The 26,054-nt window shown below is 33.1% G+C and overlaps 2 protein-coding genes across 2 annotated transcripts; both read left to right on the top strand.

The window, feature by feature from the left end:
• The first annotated feature begins 4,941 nt into the window (after positions 1-4,941).
• LOC117782313 (ficolin-1-like) lies at positions 4,942-24,373 on the top strand. The gene is made up of 4 exons (XM_034619407.1): positions 4,942-5,049; positions 5,101-5,973; positions 6,031-6,155; positions 24,253-24,373. Exons 2-3 carry the CDS (start codon positions 5,117-5,119, stop codon positions 6,146-6,148), a joined length of 975 nt encoding a protein of 324 aa, XP_034475298.1. The 5' UTR covers positions 4,942-5,049; positions 5,101-5,116; the 3' UTR covers positions 6,149-6,155; positions 24,253-24,373.
• Positions 14,471-23,959, top strand: LOC117782314 (microfibril-associated glycoprotein 4-like). The gene is made up of 3 exons (XM_034619408.1): positions 14,471-14,591; positions 22,743-23,591; positions 23,651-23,959. The coding sequence occupies exons 2-3, from the start codon at positions 22,759-22,761 to the stop codon at positions 23,766-23,768; spliced, it is 951 nt and encodes a 316-aa protein (XP_034475299.1). The 5' UTR covers positions 14,471-14,591; positions 22,743-22,758; the 3' UTR covers positions 23,769-23,959.
• Positions 24,374-26,054: the final 1,681 nt, after the last annotated feature.

Here is a 26,054-nt window from a genome sequence, read left to right as displayed (position 1 = left end):
ATTTTTTTGTAAAAAACAAACTTTGACTTGTAAAGTGGTTAAATCCAAAGTCTGACCAACTTCAAACATGTCATAACTTGTTCAAAACTGAGCCGATTTTCAAGTGGAATATCATTTTGATCATTATTTGGCATTTTAATTCATTCTGCATTTAAATTTTATTTAATTCTTACAAAAAAAATATTTTTCTTTAGATTCTACTAGATATTGATTTCGATGCTAGGGGTCCCCCCTTTGGAATTTTGAAAATTTTAAATCTCAAGTTTTCACTTTTAATCACTTCCTTATATCATAATTAGTATAAAACAACACTTTAAACTTGATTCTGGAAACTTTAATTTTTCTGTAAAAAATTATGTAAAATTGAAGATAAATTTTGACTTGTAAGTTGCTAGGTCAGAGGCTTGACCAACTTTGAACTGTAATAACTTTGGCAGAACTTAACCGATTTTCAAGCGGATTGTCATTTTAATCATGGCTTGGCCTACAAATTCATTCTGCATTTAAATTTTGATCATTTAAAAAATTTGATTTTTTTCAATCATAGCCATGGCCAGATGGTGGGGTTGATATTTTAAAATTCAAAATTTTTGATCTCAAATTTTTACTTTTAATTAATTCCCTAAAACGTAATTTGTAAAAAACAGCACATTCAACTTGATTCTGAGACCTTTCCTTTTCTTGGAAAAATGCATATCAAATTCGACAACATTTTTGATTTGTCGAAAATCATCGCATTGCTAAAATACTAATTAATCACTGCGGACGGCAGTTCGCGTTAGTGACGAAAGCAGCACGAAGGGTGCAAAAGGCGACTAACATATATATACAGCTAAGTTGGAAAATTTGCTACGACTGTCCGATCAGATCGAGTTATATACCGATCGAAAGGCTTAGTTCTAACTTACAAAATTGCATACTAAAACTTTTTCTAATTCACCTGAGTCATGAGATACGGGGGTGTAAGTGGGAGGGGAAAAATTTGTATGATCGCAGCTGGTAAAGCCGTTGGGGCTTTTTGGTAAAATTATTAATTTTTTAAAAAATTTTATCAAAAATACGCGTCGATTGATACCTCGATGACCCAAATCCGTTAACTGGTTCAAAAGATAAATAAATTTGAAATTTTTAGTGGACTTTTCAAAATGAAATGAAAAGTTAGTTTCTTTGTTTGTCTGTTTGTATCAAAGCGCTAGAAAAGCTAAGATGTAATGATGGGGATTTATTCCTCTTTGAAAATCTAGAAATGTTTGTTTTACGACTTTTTCAATTTCCCGCTAGTTTAGCGGGAAAACGCTAAATCCCGCTAAAATTGAAGCTCCAACAGTTTCCAAACCATAGAAGCTACAGATATGTTCTATATATCATTGGAAAGGTATGTTTGAGGGCTTTTATGCGTACCTTAAAACTTTTTTTCTAAAGTATTCAGGTAACATTTTACAGGTGATATAATGTTTTTAAGCTTACATTTTGGCGATTTTTGACAAAAGGGCTCTAACGATTTCTGTTAAATTAAACGTACAAACGTACGTTAATTGTAAAACGTACAATTTCGCGTTTTTTGGTATATGAAACATAAATTTTGGTCGAGGGGTTTGGAAGATATTACCTGTTAAGTGAATAAATACATTTTTCTATCGGTCGAAAATCACGTTTTAGTACGATTAGCATTTAAATTGGTTTTATATATTCTGACCAAAGTTGGTTCAAATCGGACTACTATATCATATAGCTGTCATAGGACCGATCGGGTCAAAATAAGGTCTTAGTGTGAAAAACTTGTTTGTTTAGTGAAATATTTTAACCAAATTGATAGCATTTGCATTTAAGTCAGTTTTAACTAGTCGGCCGGTGCTACAGTCGAGCATACTCGACTGTCGGAGACCCCGTACTTACTATCCAAAATCTAAAAACTAAATAATATTTAAGATTGCCATAAACTCTTATATATTAAATTTGTCGCCGCTCGAATTTGCTTCCGATATAATTAAAAATTTTATCGGCACCCAGGGAACACCACGTGAAGGCCATTACTATAAGTATATATGCCTTAGAGTCTTATGTTTAACACTATTTAATAACACTAGTCACACTAATTATCTTAAAATGGAACACTTGGTAGCACAACAAAATCAAATTCCAAAATCACTTGTACACAGCGCGCACAAAAGAGTTGAAAACAAGTCAATGTAAAGTCAAATAGACATACATATGTATTAATCATTAGGAAGAGCAGGACATCCATATGTGCAATTCAAAGATCTGTTAAGTGCACACATTCATACATATGTTGGCACGCGCCAAAACAAAAGAAGTTTCTAGCTAAGCATTCATATATATAAACATGCGTTTATGCATATTTGGCTATGTTAAGCATAAGTGAAACCTTAACAGAGAATAAATTAAAGCTGCATGTTAAACATGCTAAATGTTAAATCAAATAGTAAAATAATTGAAAACCAAAAAAAGACAAATTTACTAAAAACATAAATTTACACAGTAACATTCATAAATAACAATTTCAATAAATTGTAAAAATTAAAAAAAAAAAGCTTAAATTCAGCTGGAAAAAAAGTTGTTCCCGCCGGGAATCGAACCCGCGACAAAATTGCAAAAATTTTCAAAACACAAAGGCTCAAAGTGTTGAGCCACTCTCGCACTTATGTCTTTATCCTCCTAAATGGCCATATTGCTTGTTTTAGTGCTCAATTAAAAAGTAAAAGAAATAATTTATATTTTAACATTTAATGTTAATATTACATTTTAAATAAGCACTGAGTTTGTTTTAATATAAAATGAAATTGAATTCGAACATAAATAAATTAAAAATCTTTCACCCACGGCAGGACTCGAACCCACGAGCACTGTCCGACTCCGCGACTCAGTACACTGCGCCACCGAAGCTCACGTCTGAATGGACGCCAATTTGTTATATAATATGTTAATATAAATTTTTGTTTTATCAAGATATTCAAGTTTTAATTACTGCCAACGCGCCATCAACGAATTTAACAGCAAAATTTATTATTTGAATATCTTCGCTATTTACTGTGCGATCAGAATGAAATTTTCAGCAAAAATTTAGGACAATTATATCTTCATCTGGGCAAAATCTGGAATTTCTGGCTTTCAAAATGCTCTTATAATTTGGATATGAAATTTTCAATGTCGATTTGCAGGCGGTTAAGGGGGCGTGACTGATTTTTGAAACAAACTTGATCTGCCTGCAGTATAAAGGAACCTACATACCAAGTTTGGTGTCTCTAGCTCTTATAGTCTCCGAGATCTAGGTTTTCATACAGACAGACAGACAGACGGACAGACAGACAGACAGACAGACAGACGGACATTGCTATATCGACTCGACTATTGATGCTGATCAAGAATATATATACTTTATAGGGTCTGCCACGCCTCCTTCTACCTGTTACGCACATATTCGGTAAAAAACCCAATAGACCCTGTACTTTTTAAGTACGGGGTCTAAAAATCCTGACCGAAGTTAGTTCTTATCGGACCACTATATCATATAGCCAATCGGTCCAATATTAAGTCTTGGTATGAAAAACTTTTTTGTTTTACGAGATATCGTAACCAAATTAATAGAATATGCATTAAAATTAGACTTATATATTCTGACCAAAGTTGGTTCTAATCGAACCACTATATCATATAGCTGTCATAGCACCGATCGGGCGAAATCCAAGTCTTAGTATGAACAACTTTATTTTTTCATAGTAAGTACGTGGTCTCCGACAGTAGAGTATGGTCGGCTGTAGCAACGCGAGCAAAGCGAGCAAGGGGCGGAGCCCCCTAGTTTTTCTTTATAATTAAAGAACAATTTTTTTTTAAATATGAAATACGTTGAACAACTAAATTTATATATTTTACTATTTGCCTGCATTAATGATAGAGTTACAATGTCAAAAGCAAAAGCAATTGCAAAAATTTCTGATATCCCACAAAAAAAACCTCTACCTCTAAAAAAAAAAAGCGAAAATAGGCATTCGGCACTGCGCAAAACGTAATTTTTATGTACAAAGAAGCTCACCCTTTTTGCTCACAGTGCACAATGCCTATTTTCGCTTTTTTTTTTATTAATTTATATTTTTATTTATAATTTTTAGATTAAACTGAATTTTGTTCGTCACAAAATTGGATATCAGAAATTTTGGGGCTAGAAATTGCTTTCGTCACTAGACTTTTACCTCGTGTAGAGGTTTTTTTGTGGTATTTATATATATACAAATCTTCAACTTAAGCTTCGATTCTGTGTCGATTGTTATTTTTATAGTATAGTTAAAACGATTTATCAGATGAAATAAAACAACAAATTCAATTTTATTATAATAAAATTTATTCCAAATTTTAGTTGATTTTCCGATTTTTTTTTTAAAAGCTAAAGTAATTTCCAATTATATATCGTAAATCCTATCCTTAAATGATAGCTGTCATTGGAACATAGAACATCTGCAAGGAAATTAAATATTTGGCGTGCCGAACAACATCAAATGTCTGAGTACAGGGTATCCTACAGTCGAATACACCCGAAGGGGCGGAGCTTCCTTGATGTGACTATACTTTTACATTGCTAGATCGAACAACATCGAACATCGAACATTAAACACGATCAGTTTGTTTACAAACTAAAAGTAAGGCTGATAATTTCGGATCGTATGATTGGAAAAGTATCGAACTTTGGACTATTCCAAAAATCTCGAGTCAAGTCGGGTCAAGTGAGATAATCATATATACAATGTATTCATGCTAATGTGCTTATGTTTATTTATATAAAATTCATGAAAAGTATATAAATCGCCTGTTATGTCAAGTTTAACTTTAGTTTTGATTCTGCTCAACAAGTGAAATATTTGACTCAGTCAGTCATTTTAAGTACTCAGTAAAATTGAATTGCAAAATGTTGCAGAAAATAATTTATATTATCCTTGTAATAAATTCAATTATTTCCATCTCTGAGGCAATTTACATTTCCCAATATAATGAGGCGAATGTAGTTCGTGAAATAAAATCTCAGTTAACTGAGTTGAGGTAAGGTTCTTAAAATTACTTAAAGTTTTCTTAAACTAATCAATTTATTAGAATTGGACAGGGAAAAATGAGAAATGATCTTGCCAAGGACTCTGACATAAAACTTGTCAGATCGGATTTACAGTTTATAAAAGAGGAGCTGATACGACAGAAAAAAGATATAGATGCTGAGCAATCGAATATTCAATTAAGAGCAGAGATCGAACAACAGAAGAAATATATACTCGATAGGGATGCAGATTTTCAATTATTTAAAGCCGACTTTCTAACTCTGAAAGCGGAGTTGGAGAAACTGAAGCAAAGTGTACTTGATAAAGAATCAGAAAATCAGCTTCTTAAAACTGAACAGGAGCGTCAGGAAAAATTAATAGACGGACTTCATAAAGAATTGGATAAACACAATTCGTTGTATATCCAACACAGTTGTGTCGAGGCCAAGTCCAGTGGGACCTACGACATAATCCTTCCCAACTTTAGTTGTCAACCTTTTAAAGTTGCCTGCGATGCAGAAACTCGGGGAGGCAGGTGGACGATTATCCTGAGGAGGATCGATGGAAGTGTCAACTTTTATCGGAACTGGACAGAATATAAAAATGGATTTGGAGATCTGGATGGCGAATTCTTCATGGGTTTGGATAAGATACACGCAATGACGGCGAACAGTAGACAAGAGTTGCTTGTTCTTCTGGAGGACTTTGAGGGAGACAAACAATTTGAGAAGTACGAGGAATTCGCAATCGGTGACGAGGACCAAGAATATGTATTACACACTCTGAGCAACGCCACTGGAACTGCAGGTGATTCACTCTCACGTCATCGTGGCATGAAGTTTACAACATTTGATCGGGATAATGATTTGTGGTCAGATGGGAACTGCGCCAAAGGCGGCTCTGGTGCCTGGTGGTACAATCATTGTCAAACCAGGTAAGAAAGAATGTTCTTTGTTTCTAGAGCTTCGTTTATTAAGTTGAATTCTTACAGCCAATTGACGGGGAAATATAAAGACACTGGTGTTGACAAAGGCATCACTTGGGACGATTTTCGGGGTTACGAGTACTCCCTCAAGACAGCCGTTATGATGATTCGGCCAAAGAAGTAAACACAAAGTCTTATCCAAGGCTGCAAACCGGTTCTGAGCCGAACCTCGTAGAACCGGTTTGGTTCGGGTTTGTAAGCAGCCCGAACCAGATCATGAACCGAACCCTTGAAATTATTTACTTTGCAAACCCGAAACTAAACCGAAGCACTTTCTAAAATAAAAGGTTCGGTTCGAAAAAAAAAATTACATAAATTTTATGGTTTTCTAAAGTTATGCAATTATTTGAGACTTCGGATTAAAAGAAGTCATATTTAAAACTACAAATAAATTTAATTTATCATCAAAATTTGACTTATTTAAAAAAAAAAATTTAGTTAGTTCAAAATGTAGTGAAAAATGTATAACAATAAAATTATTTTTTTGTATAAAAGTGAACCAAGGTTGGAGGGGTATGCAAACCAAATCAAGAACCGAACCGATGTCTTGCTCTATGGCTCGAGCCACCGAACTGAACCTTTAACAAAATTTAGGAGGTTTGCAGCCTTGGTCTTAACAATGTCAAAATCGGCGCTATCAACATATTGTAATGTATTGTGTAATCTTTCCAGCTGTATTCTAATATGCATATTTGTAAAAATTTAAATAAACACAATTGTCACTGTCTCTACAACTCTCTCTCTCTCTCTCTCGCTCTCTCATTCTCTCATTTTCTCTTTCTGTCTCACTCCCTCTCTCTCTCTCTCTCCACTTATACTACTACTTTGTTATACACATATTATGAGAATTTTTATTAGATAACACTCTTCCAGCTCTACAATTTCTATAAGTTGAATTTTAATAAAGTTTATAGCATAGTTTTATTACTAAATATTATTACACTTTGATTGTCTTAGGGTTAAGGTTTGAATTTGTTTCCCTCGTCTGAGTCAGCTGCCAGGTTATTAATTTGTTGTGGGCTTATTAGCCGTCATGGCAACCGCATTTCCAAGTAGACAGACAGCCGATGGGACGGCGGGACGAAGGGACGGACAGGCCGGACAGGCCGGAAGGGAGAGCTGTTGGGTATAGGCAAAGCGATACCTAGTCACGGCCAGGGCCACAACAAACCCGAAAAGCAAAAGGATTGCACAAATTAAACCTTATCAGTCGAAGGTACTTGAAAATTAATTAAAAATCAGAGTAATAAGAACACCGAAAAAAAATCACGAAAAAAACAGCCGGCGAAAAAGGTAGGTACAAATGATGAGCATAGAAAAATTAGAAAGAAAAAACGCAGACAAAGTAAAACAAATGCACGAAAAGGTAGAGGAAGAGGGCGGGGCAGGGAAGGAAAAAAGACAGCGCAGGAAGCAAAAAAAATTCAACGTGGCGGGAGTGGAAGAAGGAGGAAAGAGGGAAAAGAAAGCAAAGCAATGACACGCATCGGTTTTGAAATTCAGAAGGAGAGAGAGAGAGCGGCAGAGAGAAAGAGTGGGAAGAAGGGGGCAAAATGAGAACTTGCTAAAGAATTCAAGCAGTTAAAAATGTCTAAAAACAACAACAACTTCAACAGCTTCTCGAGAAGATTTGAAGCGACCTCGAAGGACGTCTTTGAATCGTTGGGTGTTAATTCATTTATTTAATTTTAACTTTAAACTAATAGCATTCTAGCTAAGATTAAAAAAACTAGTTTTCAACTAACAATCAATTAACAATTAAATTCAAAACAAATAAGTTTATAAAATAAGTTTAACAATTGTAATTGAGATACAAAAAACTTAATATAAGGATGGAGAAAACACACAAAACTTCAATTATTGCAATAAAAATAGAAATTAACAAAAAATATTCAAATTAAAATCAATATTAAAAGTAATTAAATAACAAAGAATATACTTTGTATTGGTATAAGTTAAGTGCAATAAAATAAAGTTCAAAACTTTTATCAAAACTTCAATCAAATCAATTAAAATAAAATTTAATATTAATACTAAAGTTTATTACACGTTAATTCAAGTTAAAGTTAAATTTAAATAAAGTTAATGTGCGATTTTTTTTATTAAATTGAAGTATTTAAGTTCTTAAATTTTATAAATACTATGCAATTTCGGCAGTACACAAAATGTTTTCGAAATTAGCAACCCTATAGTTTTTTCTTTAACACTGACAAATACAGTCAACAAAAATTTGTTTACTATTGTTGTATTTTATTTTTATTATTTATAGCAGATAATATTTAAAAAGAAAATAGTAAAATGAAATTTTTGGTTAAAAAACATTAAGAACCTATAAGATAAAAAGTTAAAAACTTGTAATTGGATTACAATTTTTTGTACTTAAAAATAGAATTCCATATTAATATTAATATTAAATTTTCAGAATAAAAAATATAATTAATAAAAAGAAAATGTTATATTTTATAAATTTTTTGCATGGCCAAAAGTACACGAACTGTTATCGACATTGGCAACCATAGAGTTATTTCTTAAACGTTGACTTACACAGTTGACAAACAAATTATTTAGTATTCTAAAATAAAAAAAAGTTCGTAAGATAAAATTTTTAAATTTAAAACCTTAAAGATTAATAAAGCTGAAAACTTGATATTAAGTAGTTCAAAATTTGCTACAGAAATAAGAATTGAATTTAATATTAATATTTCAGAATAAATAATATAATTGAAAGAAAAAATTTTAATTTTAAAATTTTCGCTTGTCCAATAGTACCCGAAATGTCATCGACGCTGGCAACCCTAGAGCTGCAGTACTTTCGAGCCGTCTCCTCTATCGCCGACGCAGCTATGAGCCGTGTGTGGGTGTGCAACACCCTGTTGCAAGCTGGACACGAGAACAATGTGCAAATGTTTGCCACCAGCGGCAAGGAGGAAATCGATACGGAATCGCAATCACAGCCGGCAGAGCACACTGGCAATTTACAGAGAATCGGGCCAAGACAGCGCAGAAGACGCGACTTGGAGGCAGGAGGCGGTGGTGCAACAATGACGCCATCGATTATGCCCACTTGGCTCATGGAGAGCGTGTGGCAGCTGAAGATGCGCGCCTTGACGCAGCGCGTCTATCTCGATGATCTGGAGGTCGATGATGCAGCCGATGAGGGTGAGTCTTACATCTAAAGAGTCGTAACTCTAAGTCTTAAAATTAAAATTTTAAATCTCAAGTTTTTACTTTTAATCAACTCCTTTTATCGTATAAAACAACACTTTAAACTTGACTCTGAGAACTTTCATATTCTTGTAAAAAATCATGTCATGTCGGACAAAAATTTTGACTTGTAAAATTGCTTGTTCTTGATTTGACCGACTTTCAACCTTTATAACTCTGGCAAAACTGAACCGATTTAAAGCAGAATGTCATATTGATCATGGTTTGGCCCCTGAATTTATTCTGCATTCAAATTAAATTCATTTAGAAAATTTAATGATTCTCGACCAATTTCGATTCGATTTTTCGATTTTAATGGGAAGAGTCCCTTTGAAATTTCGAAAATTCAAAATTTTAAATCTGAAGATTTCACTTTTGATCAACTACTTATATCGTTATTAGTACAAAACAACACTTTAAACTTGATTCTGAAACCTTCCATTTTTTTGTAAAAAACAAACTTTGACTTGTAAAGTGGTTAAATCCAAAGTCTGACCAACTTCAAACATGTCATAACTTGTTCAAAACTGAGCCGATTTTCAAGTGGAATATCATTTTGGTCTTGATTTGGCCTCTTAATTCATTCTGCATTTAAATTTTATTTAATTCTTACAAAAAAAATATTTTTCTTTAGATTCTACTAGATATTGATTTCGATGCTAGGGGTCCCCCCTTTGGAATTTTGAAAATTTTAAATTTTAAATCTCAAGTTTTCACTTTTAATCACTTCCTTATATCATAATTAGTATAAAACAACACTTTAAACTTGATTCTGGAAACTTTAATTTTTCTGTAAAAAATTATGTAAAATTGAAGATAAATTTTGACTTGTAAGTTGCTAGGTCAGAGGCTTGACCAACTTTGAACTGTAATAACTTTGGCAGAACTTAACCGATTTTCAAGCGGATTGTCATTTTAATCATGGCTTGGCCTACAAATTCATTCTGCATTTAAATTTTGATCATTTAAAAAATTTGATTTTTTTCAATCATAGCCATGGCCAGATGGTGGGGTTGATATTTTAAAATTCAAAATTTTTGATCTCAAATTTTTACTTTTAATTAATTCCCTAAAACGTAATTAGTAAAAAACAGCACATTCAACTTGATTCTGAGACCTTTCCTTTTCTTGGAAAAATGCATATCAAATTCGACAACATTTTTGATTTGTCGAAAATCATCGCATTGCTAAAATATTAATTATTCACTGCGGACGGCAGTTCGCGTTAGTGACGAAAGCAGCACGAAGGGTGCAAAAGGCGACTAACATATATATACAGCTAAGTTGGAAAATTTGCTACGACTGTCCGATCAGATCGAGTTATATACCGATCGAAAGGCTTAGTTCTAACTTACAAAATTGCATACTAAAACTTTTTCTAATTCACCTGAGTCATGAGATACGGGGGTGTAAGTGGGAGGGGAAAAATTTGTATGATCGCAGCTTGTGGAGCCGTTGGGGCTTTTGGTAAAATTATTTTTTTTAAAAATTTTATCAAAATACGCGTCGATTGATACCTCGATGACCCAAATCCGTTAACTGGTTCAAAAGATAAATAAATTTGAAATTTTTAGTGGACTTTTCAAAATGAAATGAAAAGTTAGTTTCTTTGTTTGTCTGTTTGTCTGTTTGTATCAAAGCGCTAGAAAAGCTAAGATGTAATGATGGGGATTTATTCCTCTTTGAAAATCTAGAAATGTTTGTTTTACGACTTTTTCAATTTCCCGCTAGTTTAGCGGGAAAACGCAAAATCCCGCTAAAATTAAAGCTCCAACAGTTTCCAAACCATAGAAGCTACAGATATGTTCTATATATCATTGGAAAGGTATGTTTGAGGGCTTTTATGCGTACCTTTTTTCTAAAGTATTCAGGTAACATTTTACAGGTGATATAATGTTTTTAAGCTTACATTTTGGCGATTTTTGACAAAAGGGCTCTAACGATTTCTGTTAAATTATTATGTTGTAAAACGTACAATTTCGCGTTTTTTGGTATATGAAACATAAATTTTGGTCGAGGAGTTTGGAAGATATTACCTGTTAAGTGAATAAATACATTTTTCTATCGGTCGAAAATCACGTTTTAGTACGATTAGCATTTAAATTGGTTTTATATATTCTGACCAAAGTTGGTTCAAATCGGACTACTATATCATATAGCTGTCATAGGACCGATCGGGTCAAAATAAGGTCTTAGTGTGAAAACTTGTTTGTTTAGTGAAATATTTTAACCAATTTGATAGCATTTGCATTTAAGTCAGTTTTAACTAGTCGGGTGCTACAGTCGAGCATACTCGACTGTCGGAGACCGTACTTACTATCCAAAATCTAAAAACTAAATAATATTTAAGATTGCCATAAACTCTTATATATTAAATTTGTCGCCGCTCGAATTTGCTTCCGATATAATTAAAAATTTTATCGGCACCCAGGGAACACCACGTGAAGGCCATTACTATAAGTATATATGCCTTAGAGTCTTATGTTTAACACTATTTAATAACACTAGTCACACTAATTATCTTAAAATGGAACACTTGGTAGCACAACAAAATCAAATTCCAAAATCACTTGTACACAGCGCGCACAAAAGAGTTGAAAACAAGTCAATGTAAAGTCAAATAGACATACATATGTATTAATCATTAGGAAGAGCAGGACATCCATATGTGCAATTCAAAGATCTGTTAGTGCACACATTCATACATATGTTGGGCGCCAAAACAAAAGAAGTTTCTAGCTAAGCATTCATATATATAAACATGCGTTTATGCATATTTGGCTATGTTAAGCATAAGTGAAACCTTAACAGAGAATAAATTAAAGCTGCATGTTAAACATGCTAAATGTTAAATCAAATAGTAAAATAATTGAAAACCAAAAAAAGACAAATTTACTAAAAACATAAATTTACACAGTAACATTCATAAATAACAATTTCAATAAATTGTAAAAATTAAAAAAAAAAGCTTAAATTCAGCTGGAAAAAAAGTTGTTCCCGCCGGGAATCGAACCCGCGACAAAATTGCAAAAATTTTCAAAACACAAAGGCTCAAAGTGTTGAGCCACTCTCGCACTTATGTCTTTATCCTCCTAAATGGCCATATTGCTTGTTTTAGTGCTCAATTAAAAAGTAAAAGAAATAATTTATATTTTAACATTTAATGTTAATATTACATTTTAAATAAGCACTGAGTTTGTTTTAATATAAAATGAAATTGAATTCGAACATAAATAAATTAAAAATCTTTCACCCACGGCAGGACTCGAACCCACGAGCACTGTCCGACTCCGCGACTCAGTACACTGCGCCACCGAAGCTCACGTCTGAATGGACGCCAATTTGTTATATAATATGTTAATATAAATTTTTTGTTTTATCAAGATATTCAAGTTTTAATTACTGCCAACGCGCCATCAACGAATTCAAAATGCTCTTATAATTTGGATATGAAATTTTCAATGTCGATTTGCAGGCGGTTAAGGGGGCGTGACTGATTTTTGAAACAAACTTGATCTGCCTGCAGTATAAAGGAACCTACATACCAAGTTTGGTGTCTCTAGCTCTTATAGTCTCCGAGATCTAGGTTTTCATACAGACAGACAGACAGACGGACAGACAGACAGACAGACAGACAGACAGACAGACAGACAGACGGACATTGCTATATCGACTCGACTATTGATGCTGATCAAGAATATATATACTTTATAGGGTCTGCCACGCCTCCTTCTACCTGTTACGCACATATTCGGTAAAACAAACCCAATAGACCCCTGTACTTTTTTTAAGTACGGGGTCTAAAAATCCTGACCGAAGTTAGTTCTTATCGGACCACTATATCATATAGCCAATCGGTCCAATATTAAGTCTTGGTATGAAAAACTTTTTTGTTTTACGAGATATCGTAACCAAATTAATAGAATATGCATTAAAATTAGACTTATATATTCTGACCAAAGTTGGTTCTAATCGAACCACTATATCATATAGCTGTCATAGCACCGATCGGGCGAAATCCAAGTCTTAGTATGAACAACTTTATTTTTTCATAGTAAGTACGTGGTCTCCGACAGTAGAGTATGGTCGGCTGTAGCAACGCGAGCAAAGCGAGCAAGGGGCGGAGCCCCTAGTTTTCTTTATAATTAAAGAACAATTTTTTTTTAAATATGAAATACGTTGAACAACTAAATTTATATATTTTACTATTTGCCTGCATTAATGATAGAGTTACAATGTCAAAAGCAAAAGCAATTGCAAAAATTTCTGATATCCCACAAAAAAAACCTCTACCTCTAAAAAAAAAAAAAGCGAAAATAGGCATTCGGCACTGCGCAAAACGTAATTTTTATGTACAAAGAAGCTCACCCTTTTTGCTCACAGTGCACAATGCCTATTTTCGCTTTTTTTTTATTAATTTATATTTTTATTTATAATTTTTAGATTAAACTGAATTTTGTTCGTCACAAAATTGGATATCAGAGATTTTGGGGCTAGAAATTGCTTTCGTCACTAGACTTTTACCTCGTGTAGAGGTTTTTTTTGTGGTATTTATATATATACAAATCTTCAACTTAAGCTTCGATTCTGTGTCGATTGTTATTTTTATAGTATAGTTAAAACGATTTATCAGATGAAATAAAACAACAAATTCAATTTTATTATAATAAAATTTATTCCAAATTTTAGTTGATTTTCCGATTTTTTTTTTAAAAGCTAAAGTAAATTCCAATTATGTATCGTAATTCCTATTCTTAAATGATAGCTGTCATTGGAACATAGAACATCTGCAAGGAAATTAAATATTTGGCGTGCCGAACAACATCAAATGTCTGAGTACAGGGTATCCTACAGTCGAATACACCCGAAGGGGAGCTTCCTTGATGTGACTATACTTTTACATTGCTAGATCGAACAACATCGAACATCGAACATTAAACACGATCAGTTTGTTGACAAACTAAAAGTAAGGCTGATAATTTCGGATCGTATGATTGGAAAAGTATCGAGCTTTGGACTATTCCAAAAATCTCGAGTCAAGTCGGGTCAAGTGAGATAATCATATATACAATGTATTCATGCTAACGTGCTTATGTTTATTTATATAAAATTCAAGAAAAGTATATAAATCGCCTGTTATGTCAAGTTTAACTTTAGTTTTGATTCTGCTCAACAAGTGAAATATTTGACTCAGTCAGTCATTTTAAGTACTCAGTAAAATTGAATTGCAAAATGTTGCAGAAAATAATTTATATTATCCTTGTAATAAATTCAATTATTTCCATCTCTGAGGCAATTTACATTTCCCAATATAATGAGGCGAATGTAGTTCGTGAAATAAAATCTCAGTTAACTGAGTTGAGGTAAGGTTCTTAAAATTACTTAAAGTTTTCTTAAACTAATCAATTTATTAGAATTGGACAGGGAAAAATGAGAAATGATCTTGCCAAGGACTCTGACATAAAACTTGTCAGATCGGATTTACTGTTTATAAAAGAGGAGCTGATACGACAGAAAAAAGATATAGATGCTGAGCAATCGAATATTCAATTAAGAGCAGAGATCGAACAACAAAAGCAAAATATACTTGATAGGGAAGCGAATATTCTAATACTGAAAGCGGAGTTGGAGAAACTGAAGCAAAGTGTACTTGATAAAGAATCAGAAAATCAGCTTCTTAAAATGGAGCAGGAGAATCAGAAAAGGATGATAGACGGACTTCATAAAGAATTGGATAAACACGATTCGTTGTATAACCCACACAGTTGTGTCGAGGCTAAGTCCAGTGGGACCTACGACATAATCCTTCCCAACTTTAGTTGTCAACCTTTTAAAGTTGCCTGCGATGCAGAAACTCGGGGAGGCAGGTGGACGATTATCCTGAGGAGGATCGATGGAAGTGTCAACTTTTATCGGAACTGGACGGAATACAAAACTGGGTTCGGAGATCTGGATGGTGAATTCTTCATGGGTCTGGATAAGATACACGCAATGACGGCGCACAGAAAACAGGAGCTACTTGTTCTTCTGGAGGACTTTGAGGGAGACAAACGATTTGAGAAGTACGAGGAATTCGCAATCGGTGACGAGGACCAAGAATATGTATTACACACTCTGAGCAACGCCACTGGAACTGCAGGTGATTCTCTCTCATATCATCGTGGCATGAAGTTTACAACATTTGATCGGGATAATGATCGGTTAAATGGGAACTGCGCCAAAGGCGGCACTGGTGCCTGGTGGTACAATTATTGTCAAAGCAGGTATGAAAGTTCTTTGTTTTTAAAAGCTTCGTTTAAAAAGTTGAATTCTTACAGCCAATTGACGGGGAAATATAATGACACTGGTGGTGACAAAGGCATCACTTGGGACGATTTTCGGGGTTTCAAGTACTCCCTCAAGACAGCCGTTATGATGATTCGGCCAAAGAAGTAAACACAAAGTCTTAACCAAGGCTGCAAACCGGTTCTGAGCCGAACCTCGTAGAACCGGTTTGGTTCGGGTTTGTAAGCAGCCCGAACCAGATCATGAACCGAACCCTTGAAATTACTTACTTTGCAAACCCGAAACTAAGCCGTACCACATTCTATAATAAAAAGTTCGGTTCGAAAAAATATTTGCATAAATTTTATGGTTTTCTAACATTACGCAATTATTTGAGACTTCGGATTAAAAGAAGTCATATTTAAAACTACAAATAAATTTAATTTATCATCAAAATTTGACTTATTTAAAAAAAAAAATTTAGTTAGTTCAAAATGTAGTGAAAAATGTATAACAATAAAATTATTTTTTTGTATAAAAGTGAACCAAGGTTGGAGGGGTATGCAAACCAAATCAAGAACCGAACCGATGTCTTGCTCTATGGCTCGAGCCACCGAACTGAACCTTTAACAAAATTTAGGAGGTTTGCAGCCTTGGTCTTAACAATGTCAAAATCGGCGCTATCAACATATTGTAATGTATTGTGTAATCTTTCCAGCTGTATTCTAATATGCATATTTGTAAAAATTTAAATAAACACAATTGTCACTGTCTCTACAACTCTCTCTCTCTCTCTCTCTCTCTCGCTCTCTCATTCTCTCATTATCTCTTTCTGTCTCACTCCCTCTCTCTCTCTCTCTCCACTTATACTACTACTTTGTTATACACATATTATGAGAATTTTTATTAGATAACACTCTTCCAGCTCTACAATTTCTATAAGTTGAATTTTAATCAAGTTTATAGCATAGTTTTATTACTAAATATTATTAGACTTTGATTGTCTTAGGGTTAAGGTTTGAATTTGTTTCCCTCGTCTGAGTCAGCTGCCAGGTTATTAATTTGTTGCGGGCTTATTAGCCGTCATGGCAACCGCATTTCCAAGTAGACAGACAGCCGATGGGACGGCGGGACGAAGAAACGGACAGGCCGGAAGGGAGAGCTGTTGGGTATAGGCAAAGCGATACCTAGTCACGGCCAGGGCCACAACAAATCCGAAAAGCAAAAGGATTGCACAAATTAAACCTTATCAGTCGAAGGTACTTGAAAATTAATTAAAAATCAGAGTAATAAGAACACCGAAAAAAAATCACGAAAAAAACAGCCGGCGAAAAAGGTAGGTACAAATGATGAGCATAGAAAAATTAGAAAGAAAAAACGCAGACAAAGTAAAAGAAATGCACGAAAAGGTAGAGGAAGAGGAAGAGGGCGGGGCAGGGAAGGAAAAAAGACAGCGCAGGAAGCAAAAAAATTCAACGTGGCGGGAGTGGAAGAAGAGGAGGAAGAGGGAAAGAAAAAAAAAGCAATGACACGCATCCGGTTTTGAAATTCCAGCAGAAAGGGAGAGAGAAAGAGCGGCAGAGAGAGAGAGTGGGGAAAAGGGGTCAAAATGAGAACTTGCTAAAGAATTCAAGCACTTAAAAATGTCAAAAAACAACAACAACTTCAACAGCTTCTCGAGAAGATTTGAAGCGACCTCGAAGGACGTCTTTGAATCGTTGGGTGTTAATTCATTTATTTAATTTTAACTTTAAACTAATAGCATTCTAGCTAAGATTAAAAAAACTAGTTTTCAACTAACAATCAATTAACAATTAAATTCAAAACAAATAAGTTTAACACATGTAATTGAGATACAAAAAACTTAATATAAGGATGGAGAAAACACACAAAACTTCAATTATTGCAGTAAAAATAGAAATTAACAAAAAATATTCAAATTAAAATCAATATTAAAAGTAATTAAATAACAAATAATATACTTTGTATTGGTATAAGTTAAGTGCAATAAAATAAAGTTCAAAACTTTTATCAAAACTTCAATCAAATCAATTAAAATAAAATTTAATATTAATACTAAAGTTTATTACACGTTAATTCAAGTTAAAGTTAAATTTAAATAAAGTTAATGTGCGATTTTTTTTATTAAATTGAAGTATTTAAGTTCTTAAATTTTATAAATACTATGCAATTTCGGCAGTACACAAAATGTTTTCGAAATTAGCAACCCTATAGTTTTTTCTTTAACACTGACAAATACAGTCAACAAAAATTTGTTTACTATTGTTGTATTTTATTTTTATTATTATTATTTATAGCAGATAAAAAAAAAAGAAAATGAAAAATTTTGGTTAAAAAACATTAAGAACCTATAAGATAAAAAGTTAAAAACTTGTAATTGGATTACAATTTTTTGTACTTAAAAATAGAATTCCATATTAATATTAATATTAAATTTTCAGAATAAAAAATATAATTAATAAAAAGAAAATTTTATATTTTATAAATTTTTTGCATGGCCAAAAGTACACGAACTGTTATCGACATTGGCAACCATAGAGTTATTTCTTAAACGTTGACTTACACAGTTGACAAACAAATTATTTAGTATTCTAAAATAAAAAAAAGTTCGTAAGATAAAATTTTTAAATTTAAAACCTTAAAGATTAATAAAGCTGAAAACTTGATATTAAGTAGTTCAAAATTTGCTACAGAAATAAGAATTGAATTTAATATTAATATTTCAGAATAAATAATATAATTGAAAGAGAAAAAATTTTAATTTTTAAAATTTTTCGCTTGTCCAATAGTACCCGAAATGTCATCGACGCTGGCAACCCTAGAGCTGCAGTACTTTCGAGCCGTCTCCCTCTATCGCCGACGCAGCTATGAGCCGTGTGTGGAGGTGTGCAACACCCTGTTGCAAGCTGGACACGAGAACAATGTGCAAATGTTTGCCACCAGCGGCAAGGAGGAAATCGATACGGAATCGCAATCACAGCCGGCAGAGCACACTGGCAATTTACAGAGAATCGGGCCAAGACAGCGCAGAAGACGCGACTTGGAGGCAGGAGGCGGTGGTGCAACAATGACGCCATCGATTATGCCCACTTGGCTCATGGAGAGCGTGTGGCAGCTGAAGATGCGCGCCTTGACGCAGCGCGTCTATCTCGATGATCTGGAGGTCGATGATACAGCCGATGAGGGTGAGTCTTACATCTAAAGAGTCGTAACTCTAAGTCTTAAAAATTAAAATTTTAAATCTCAAGTTTTTACTTTTAATCAACTCCTTTTATCGTATAAAACAACACTTTAAACTTGACTCTGAGAACTTTCATATTCTTGTAAAAAATCATGTCATGTCGGAAAAATTTTGACTTGTAAAATTGCTTGTTCTTGATTTGACCGACTTTCAACCTTTATAACTCTGGCAAAACTGAACCGATTTAAAGCAGAATGTCATATTGATCATGGTTTGGCCCCTGAATTTATTCTGCATTCAAATTAAATTCATTTAGAAAATTTAATTATTCTCGACCAATTTCGATTCGATTTTTCGATTTTTATGGGAAGAGTCCCTTTGAAATTTCGAAAATTCAAAATTTTAAATCTGAAGATTTCACTTTTGATCAACTACTTATATCGTTATTAGTACAAAACAACACTTTAAACTTGATTCTGAAACCTTCCATTTTTTTGTAAAAAACAAACTTTGACTTGTAAAGTGGTTAAATCCAAAGTCTGACCAACTTCAAACATGTCATAACTTGTTCAAAACTGAGCCGATTTTCAAGTGGAATATCATTTTGTCATTATTTGGCATTTAATTCATTCTGCATTTAAATTTTATTTAATTCTTACAAAAAAAATATTTTTCTTTAGATTCTACTAGATATTGATTTCGATGCTAGGGGTCCCCCCTTTGGAATTTTGAAAATTTTAAATTTTAAATCTCAAGTTTTCACTTTTAATCACTTCCTTATATCATAATTAGTATAAAACAACACTTTAAACTTGATTCTGGAAACTTTAATTTTTCTGTAAAAAATTATGTAAAATTGAAGATAAATTTTGACTTGTAAGTTGCTAGGTCAGAGGCTTGACCAACTTTGAACTGTAATAACTTTGGCAGAACTTAACCGATTTTCAAGCGGATTGTCATTTTAATCATGGCTTGGCCTACAAATTCATTCTGCATTTAAATTTTGATCATTTAAAAAATTTGATTTTTTTCAATCATAGCCATGGCCAGATGGTGGGGTTGATATTTTAAAATTCAAAATTTTTGATCTCAAATTTTTACTTTTAATTAATTCCCTAAAACGTAATTTGTAAAAAACAGCACATTCAACTTGACTCTGAGACCTTTCCTTTTCTTGGAAAAATGCATATCAAATTCGACAACATTTTTGATTTGTCGAAAATCATCGCATTGCTAAAATATTAATTAATCACTGCGGACGGCAGTTCGCGTTAGTGACGAAAGCAGCACGAAGGGTGCAAAAGGCGACTAACATATATATACAGCTAAGTTGGAAAATTTGCTACGACTGTCCGATCAGATCGAGTTATATACCGATCGAAAGGCTTAGTTCTAACTTACAAAATTGCATACTAAAACTTTTTCTAATTCACCTGAGTCATGAGATACGGGGGTGTAAGTGGGAGGGGAAAAATTTGTATGATCGCAGCTTGTGGAGCCGTTGGGGCTTTTTGGTAAAATTATTTATTTTTTAAAAATTTTTATCAAAAATACGCGTCGATTGATACCTCGATGACCCAAATCCGTTAACTGGTTCAAAAGATAAATAAATTTGAAATTTTTAGTGGACTTTTCAAAATGAAATGAAAAGTTTGTTTCTTTGTTTGTCTGTTTGTCTGTTTGTATCAAAGCGCTAGAAAAGCTAAGATGTAATGATGGGGATTTATTCCTCTTTGAAAATCTAGAAATGTTTGTTTTACGACTTTTTCAATTTCCCGCTAGTTTAGCGGGAAAACGCTAAATCCCGCTAAAATTGAAGCTCCAACAGTTTCCAAACCATAGAAGCTACAGATATGTTCTATATATCATTGAAAAGGTATGTTTGAGGGCTTTTATGCGTACCTTTTTTTCTAAAGTATTCAGGTAACATTTTACAGGTGATATAATGTTTTTAAGCTTACATTTTGGCGATTTTTGACAAAAGGGCTCTAACGATTTCTGTTAAATTTTATTATGTTGTAAAACGTACAATTTCGCGTTTTTTGGTATATGAAACATAAATTTTGGTCGAGGGGTTTGGAAGATATTACCTGTTAAGTGAATAAATACATTTTTCTATCGGTCGAAAATCACGTTTTAGTACGAAAAACTTTTTGGTTTTATGAGATATCTCAACCAAACCGATACAATATGCATTTAAATTGGTTTTATATATCCTGACCAAAGTTGGTTCAAATCGGACTACTATATCATATAGCTGTCATAGGACCGATCGGGTCAAAATAAGGTTTTAGTATGAAAAACTTGTTTGTTTAGTGAAATATTTTACCCAAATTGACAGCATTTGCATTTAAGTCAGTTTTAAAAATCCTGACCGAAGTTAGTTCTTATCGGACCACTATATCATATAGCCAATCGGTCCAATATTAAGTCTTGGTATGAAAAACTTTTTTTGTTTTACGAGATATCGTAACAAATTAATAGAATATGCATTAAAATTAGACTTATATATTCTGACCAAAGTTGGTTCTAATCGAACCACTATATCATATAGCTGTCATAGCACCGATCGGGCGAAATCCAAGTCTTAGTATGAACAACTTTATTTTTTCATAGTAAGTACGTGGTCTCCGACAGTAGAGTATGCTCGGCTGTAGCAACGCGAGCAAAGCGAGCAGGGGGCGGAGCCCCCTAGTTTTTCTTTATAATTAAAGAACAATTTTTTTTTAAATATGAAATACGTTGAACAACTAAATTTATATATTTTACTATTTGCCTGCATTAATGATAGAGTTACAATGTCAAAAAAAAGCAATTGCAAAAATTTCTGATATCCACAAAAACCTCTACACGGGTAAAGTTGACGAAAGCAATTTTAATTTCTGATATCAATTTTGTGACGAACAAAATTCAGTTTAATCTAAAATTATAAATAAAATTAAATTAAAAAAAAAAAAGCGAAAATAGGCATTCGGCACTGCAAAACGTAATTTTATGTACAAAGAAGCTCACCCTTTTTGCTCACAGTGCACAATGCCTATTTTCGCTTTTTTAAATTTATATTTTTATTTATAATTTTAGATTAAACTGAATTTTGTTCGTCACAAAATTGATATCAGAAATTTTGGGACTAAATTGCTTTCGTCACTAGACTTTACCTCGTGTAGAGGTTTTTTTGTGGTATTTATATATATACAAATCTTCAACTTAAGCTTCGATTCTGTGTCGAATGTTATTTTTATACTATAGTTAAAACGATTTATCAGATGAAATAAAACAACAAATTCAATTTTATTATAATAAAATTTATTCCAATTTTTAGTTGATTTTCCGATTTTTTTTTAAAAGCTAAAGTAAATTCCAATTATGTATCGTAATTCCTATTTTTAAATGATAGCTGTCATTGGAACATAGAACATCTGCAAGGAAATTAAATATTTGGCGTGCCGAACAACATCAAATGTCTGAGTACAGGGTATCCTACAGTCGAATTTTCCCGAAGGGGCGGAGCTTCCTTGATGTGACTATACTTTTACATTGCTAGATCGAACAACATCGAACATCGAACATTAAACACGATCAGTTTGTTTACAAACTAAAAGTAAGGCTGATAATTTCGGATCGTATGATTGGAAAAGTATCGAACTTTGGACTATTCCAAAAATCTCGAGTCAAGTCGGGTCAAGTGAGATAATCATATATACAATGTATTCATGCTATGTGCTTATGTTTATTTATATAAAATTCATGAAAAGTATATAAATCGCCTGTTATGTCAAGTTTAACTTTAGTTTTGATTCTGCTCAACAAGTGAAATATTTGACTCAGTCAGTCATTTTAAGTACTCAGTAAAATTGAATTGCAAAATGTTGCAGAAAATAATTTATATTATCCTTGTAATAAATTCAATTATTTCCATCTCTGAGGCAATTTACATTTCCCAATATAATGAGGCGAATGTAGTTCATGAAATAAAATCTCAGTTATCTGAGTTGAGGTAAGGTTCTTAAAATTACTTAAAGTTTTCTTAAACTAATCAATTTATTAGAGCTGGACAGGGAAAAATGAGAAATGATCTTGCCAAGGACTCTGACATAAAACTTGTCAGATCGGATTTACAGTTTATAAAAGAGGAGCTGATACGACAGAAAAAAGATATAGATGCTGAGCAATCGAATATTCAATTAAGAGCAGAGATCGAACAACAAAAGCAAAATATACTTGATAGGGAAGCGAATATTCTAATACTGAAAGCGGAGTTGGAGAAACTGAAGCAAAGTGTACTTGATAAAGAATCAGAAAATCAGCTTCTTAAAATGGAGCAGGAGAATCAGAAAAGGTTGATAGACGGACTTCATAAAGAATTGGATAAACACGATTCGTTGTATTTCCTATACAATTGTTTCGAGGCCAAGTCCAGTGGGACCTACGACATAATCCTTCCCAACTTTAGGCAACCTTTTAAAGTTGCCTGCGATGCGGAAACTCAAGAAGGAGGATGGACGGTTATCATGAGGAGGATCGATGGAAGTGTCAACTTTTATCGGAACTGGACGGAATACAAAACTGGGTTCGGAGATCTGGATGGTGAATTCTTCATGGGTCTGGATAAGATACACGCAATGACGGCGCACAGAAAACAGGAGCTACTTGTTCTTCTGGAGGACTTTGAGGGAGACAAACGATTTGAGAAGTACGAGGAATTCGCAATCGGTGACGAGGACCAAGAATATGTATTACACACTCTGGGCAACGCCACTGGAACTGCAGGTGATTCACTCTCATATCATCGTGGCATGAAGTTTACAACATTTGATCGGGATAATGATTTGTGGTTAGATGGGAATTGCGCCGAACGCGGCACTGGTGCCTGGTGGTACAATTATTGTCAAAGAAGGTATGAAGGAAAGTTCTTTGTTTTGTAAAAGCTTCGTTTAATAACTTGAATTCTTACAGCCAATTGACGGGGAAATATAAAGACACTGGAAAGGACAAAGGCATCACTTGGGACAGTTTTCGGGGTTTCAAGTACTCCCTCAAGACAGCCGTTATGATGATTCGGCCAAAGAAGTAAACACAAAGTCTTAATCAAGGCTGCAAACCGGTTCTGAGCCGAACCTCGTAGAACCGGTTTGGTTCGGGTTTGTAAGCAGCCCGAACCGGATCATGAACCGAACCCTTGAAATTACTTACTTTGCAAACCCGAAACTAAGCCGTACCACATTCTATAATAAAAAGTTCGGTTCGAAAAAATATTTGCATAAATTTTATGGTTTTCTAACATTACGCAATTATTTGAGACTTCGGATTAAAAGAAGTCATATTTAAAACTAAAAATAAATTTAATTTATCATCAAAATTTGACTTATTTAAAAAAAAAAAATTTAGTTAGTTCAAAATGTAGGAAAAAATGTAGAACAATAAAACTATTTTTTTGTATAAAAGTGAACCAAGGTTGGAGGTATGCAAATCAATTCGAGAACCGAACCGATGTCTTGCTCTATGGCTCGAACCACCGAACGGAACCTTAAACAAAATTTTGGAGGTTTGCAGCCTTGGTCTTAACAATGTCAAAATCGGCGCTATCAACATATTGTAATGTATTGTGTTATCTTTCAAGCTGTATTCTAATATGCATATTTGTAAAAATTTAAATAAACACAATTGTCACTGTCTCTACAACTCTCTCTCTCTCTCGCTCTCTCATTCTCTCATTTTCTCTTTCTGTCTCACTCCCTCTCTCTCTCTCTCCACTTATACTACTACTTTGTTATACACATATTATGAGAATTTTTATTAGATAACACTCTTCCAGCTCTACAATTTCTATAAGTTGAATTTTAATCAAGTTTGTAGCATAGTTTTATTTCTAAATATTATTAGACTTTGATTGTCTTAGGGTTAAGGTTTGAATTTGTTTCCCTCGTCTGAGTCAGCTGCCAGGTTATTAATTTGTTGGGCTTATTAGCCGTCATGGCAACCGCATTTCCAAGTAGACAGACAGCCGATGGGACGGCGGGACGAAGGAGACACGGACAGGCCGGAAGGAGAGCTGTTGGGTATAGGCAAAGCGATACCTAGTCACGGCCAGGGCCACAACAAACCCGAAAAGCAAAAGGATTGCACAAATTAAACCTATCAGTCGAAGGTACTTGAAAATTAATTAAAATCAGAGTAATAAGAACACCGAAAAAAATCACGAAAAAACAGCCGGCGAAAAGGTAGGTACAAATGATGAGCATAGAAAAATTAGAAAGAAAAAAAGCAGACAAAGTAAAACAAATGCACGAAAAGGTAGAGGAAGAGGGCGGGGCAGGGAAGGAAAAAAGACAGCGCAGGAAGCAAAAAAATTCAACGTGGCGGGATTGGAAGAAGAGGAAGAAAGAGAAAAGGGAGCAAAGCAATGACACGCATCCGGTTTTGAAATTCCAGCAGAGAGGGAGAGAGAGCGGCAGAGAGAGAGTGGGAAAAGGGTCAAAATGAGAATTCAAGTTAAAATGTCTAAAAACAACAACAACTTCAACAGCTTCTCGAGAAGATTTGAAGCGACCTCGAAGGACGTCTTTGAATCGTTGGGTGTTAATTCATTTATTTAATTTTAACTTTAAAACTAATAGCATTCTAGCTAAGATTAAAAAAAACTAGTTTTCAACTAACAATCAATTAATAATTAAATTCCAATCAAATAAGTTTCTAATATAAGTTTAACAATTGTAATTGAGATACAAAAAACTTAATATAAGGATGGAGAAAACACACAAAACTTCAATTATTGCAATAAAAATAGAAATTAACAAAAATATTCAAATTAAAATCAATATTAAAGTAATTAAATAACAAAGAATATACTTGTATTGGTATAAGTTAAGTGCAATAAAATAAAGTTCAAAACTTTTATCAAAACTTCAATCAAATCAATTAAAATAAAATTTAATATTAATACTAAAGTTTATTACGTTAAATCAAGTTAAAGTTAAATTTAAATAAAGTTAATGTGCGATTTTTTTATTATTAAAGTATTTAAGTTCTTAAATTTTATAAATATAAATTTCGGCAGTACACAAAATGTTTTAAATTAAATATAGTTTTTTCTTTAACACTGAAAATACAGTCAACAAAATTTTTTTACTATTGTTGTATTTTATTTTTAATTTTATAAATTTAAAAGAAAATAGTAAAATGAAATTGGTAAAAACATTAAGAACCTATAGAAGTTCTTCAATTGACAATACAGTAAAAATAAATTCCATATTAATATTAATATTAAATTTTTAATTTATTTTATATTTTATATTTATAAAATTTTAAAATAAAAGGAAATGATTTTTTTTTTAAAAAATTAAGATAAAATTTAAAACTT

The sequence above is a fragment of the Drosophila innubila genome (assembly GCF_004354385.1).
Source record: "Drosophila innubila isolate TH190305 chromosome 2L unlocalized genomic scaffold, UK_Dinn_1.0 4_B_2L, whole genome shotgun sequence".
NCBI classification, from domain to species: Eukaryota; Metazoa; Arthropoda; class Insecta; order Diptera; family Drosophilidae; genus Drosophila; species Drosophila innubila.
The sequence above is the reverse complement of the archived record's forward strand: the minus strand, read 5'-3'. Positions and strand labels throughout refer to the sequence as shown.

Bases quoted from the DNA above. Each gene is read 5' to 3' on its own strand.
- LOC117782313 (XM_034619407.1), top strand. From the start codon at position 5,117: ATGAGAAATGATCTTGCCAAGGACTCTGACATAAAACTTGTCAGATCG. The intron at 5,974-6,030 runs GTAAGAAAGAAT...GAATTCTTACAG, and splicing joins TACAATCATTGTCAAACCAG to CCAATTGACGGGGAAATATA.
- LOC117782314 (XM_034619408.1), top strand. From the start codon at position 22,759: ATGAGAAATGATCTTGCCAAGGACTCTGACATAAAACTTGTCAGATCG. The intron at 23,592-23,650 runs GTATGAAGGAAA...GAATTCTTACAG, and splicing joins TACAATTATTGTCAAAGAAG to CCAATTGACGGGGAAATATA.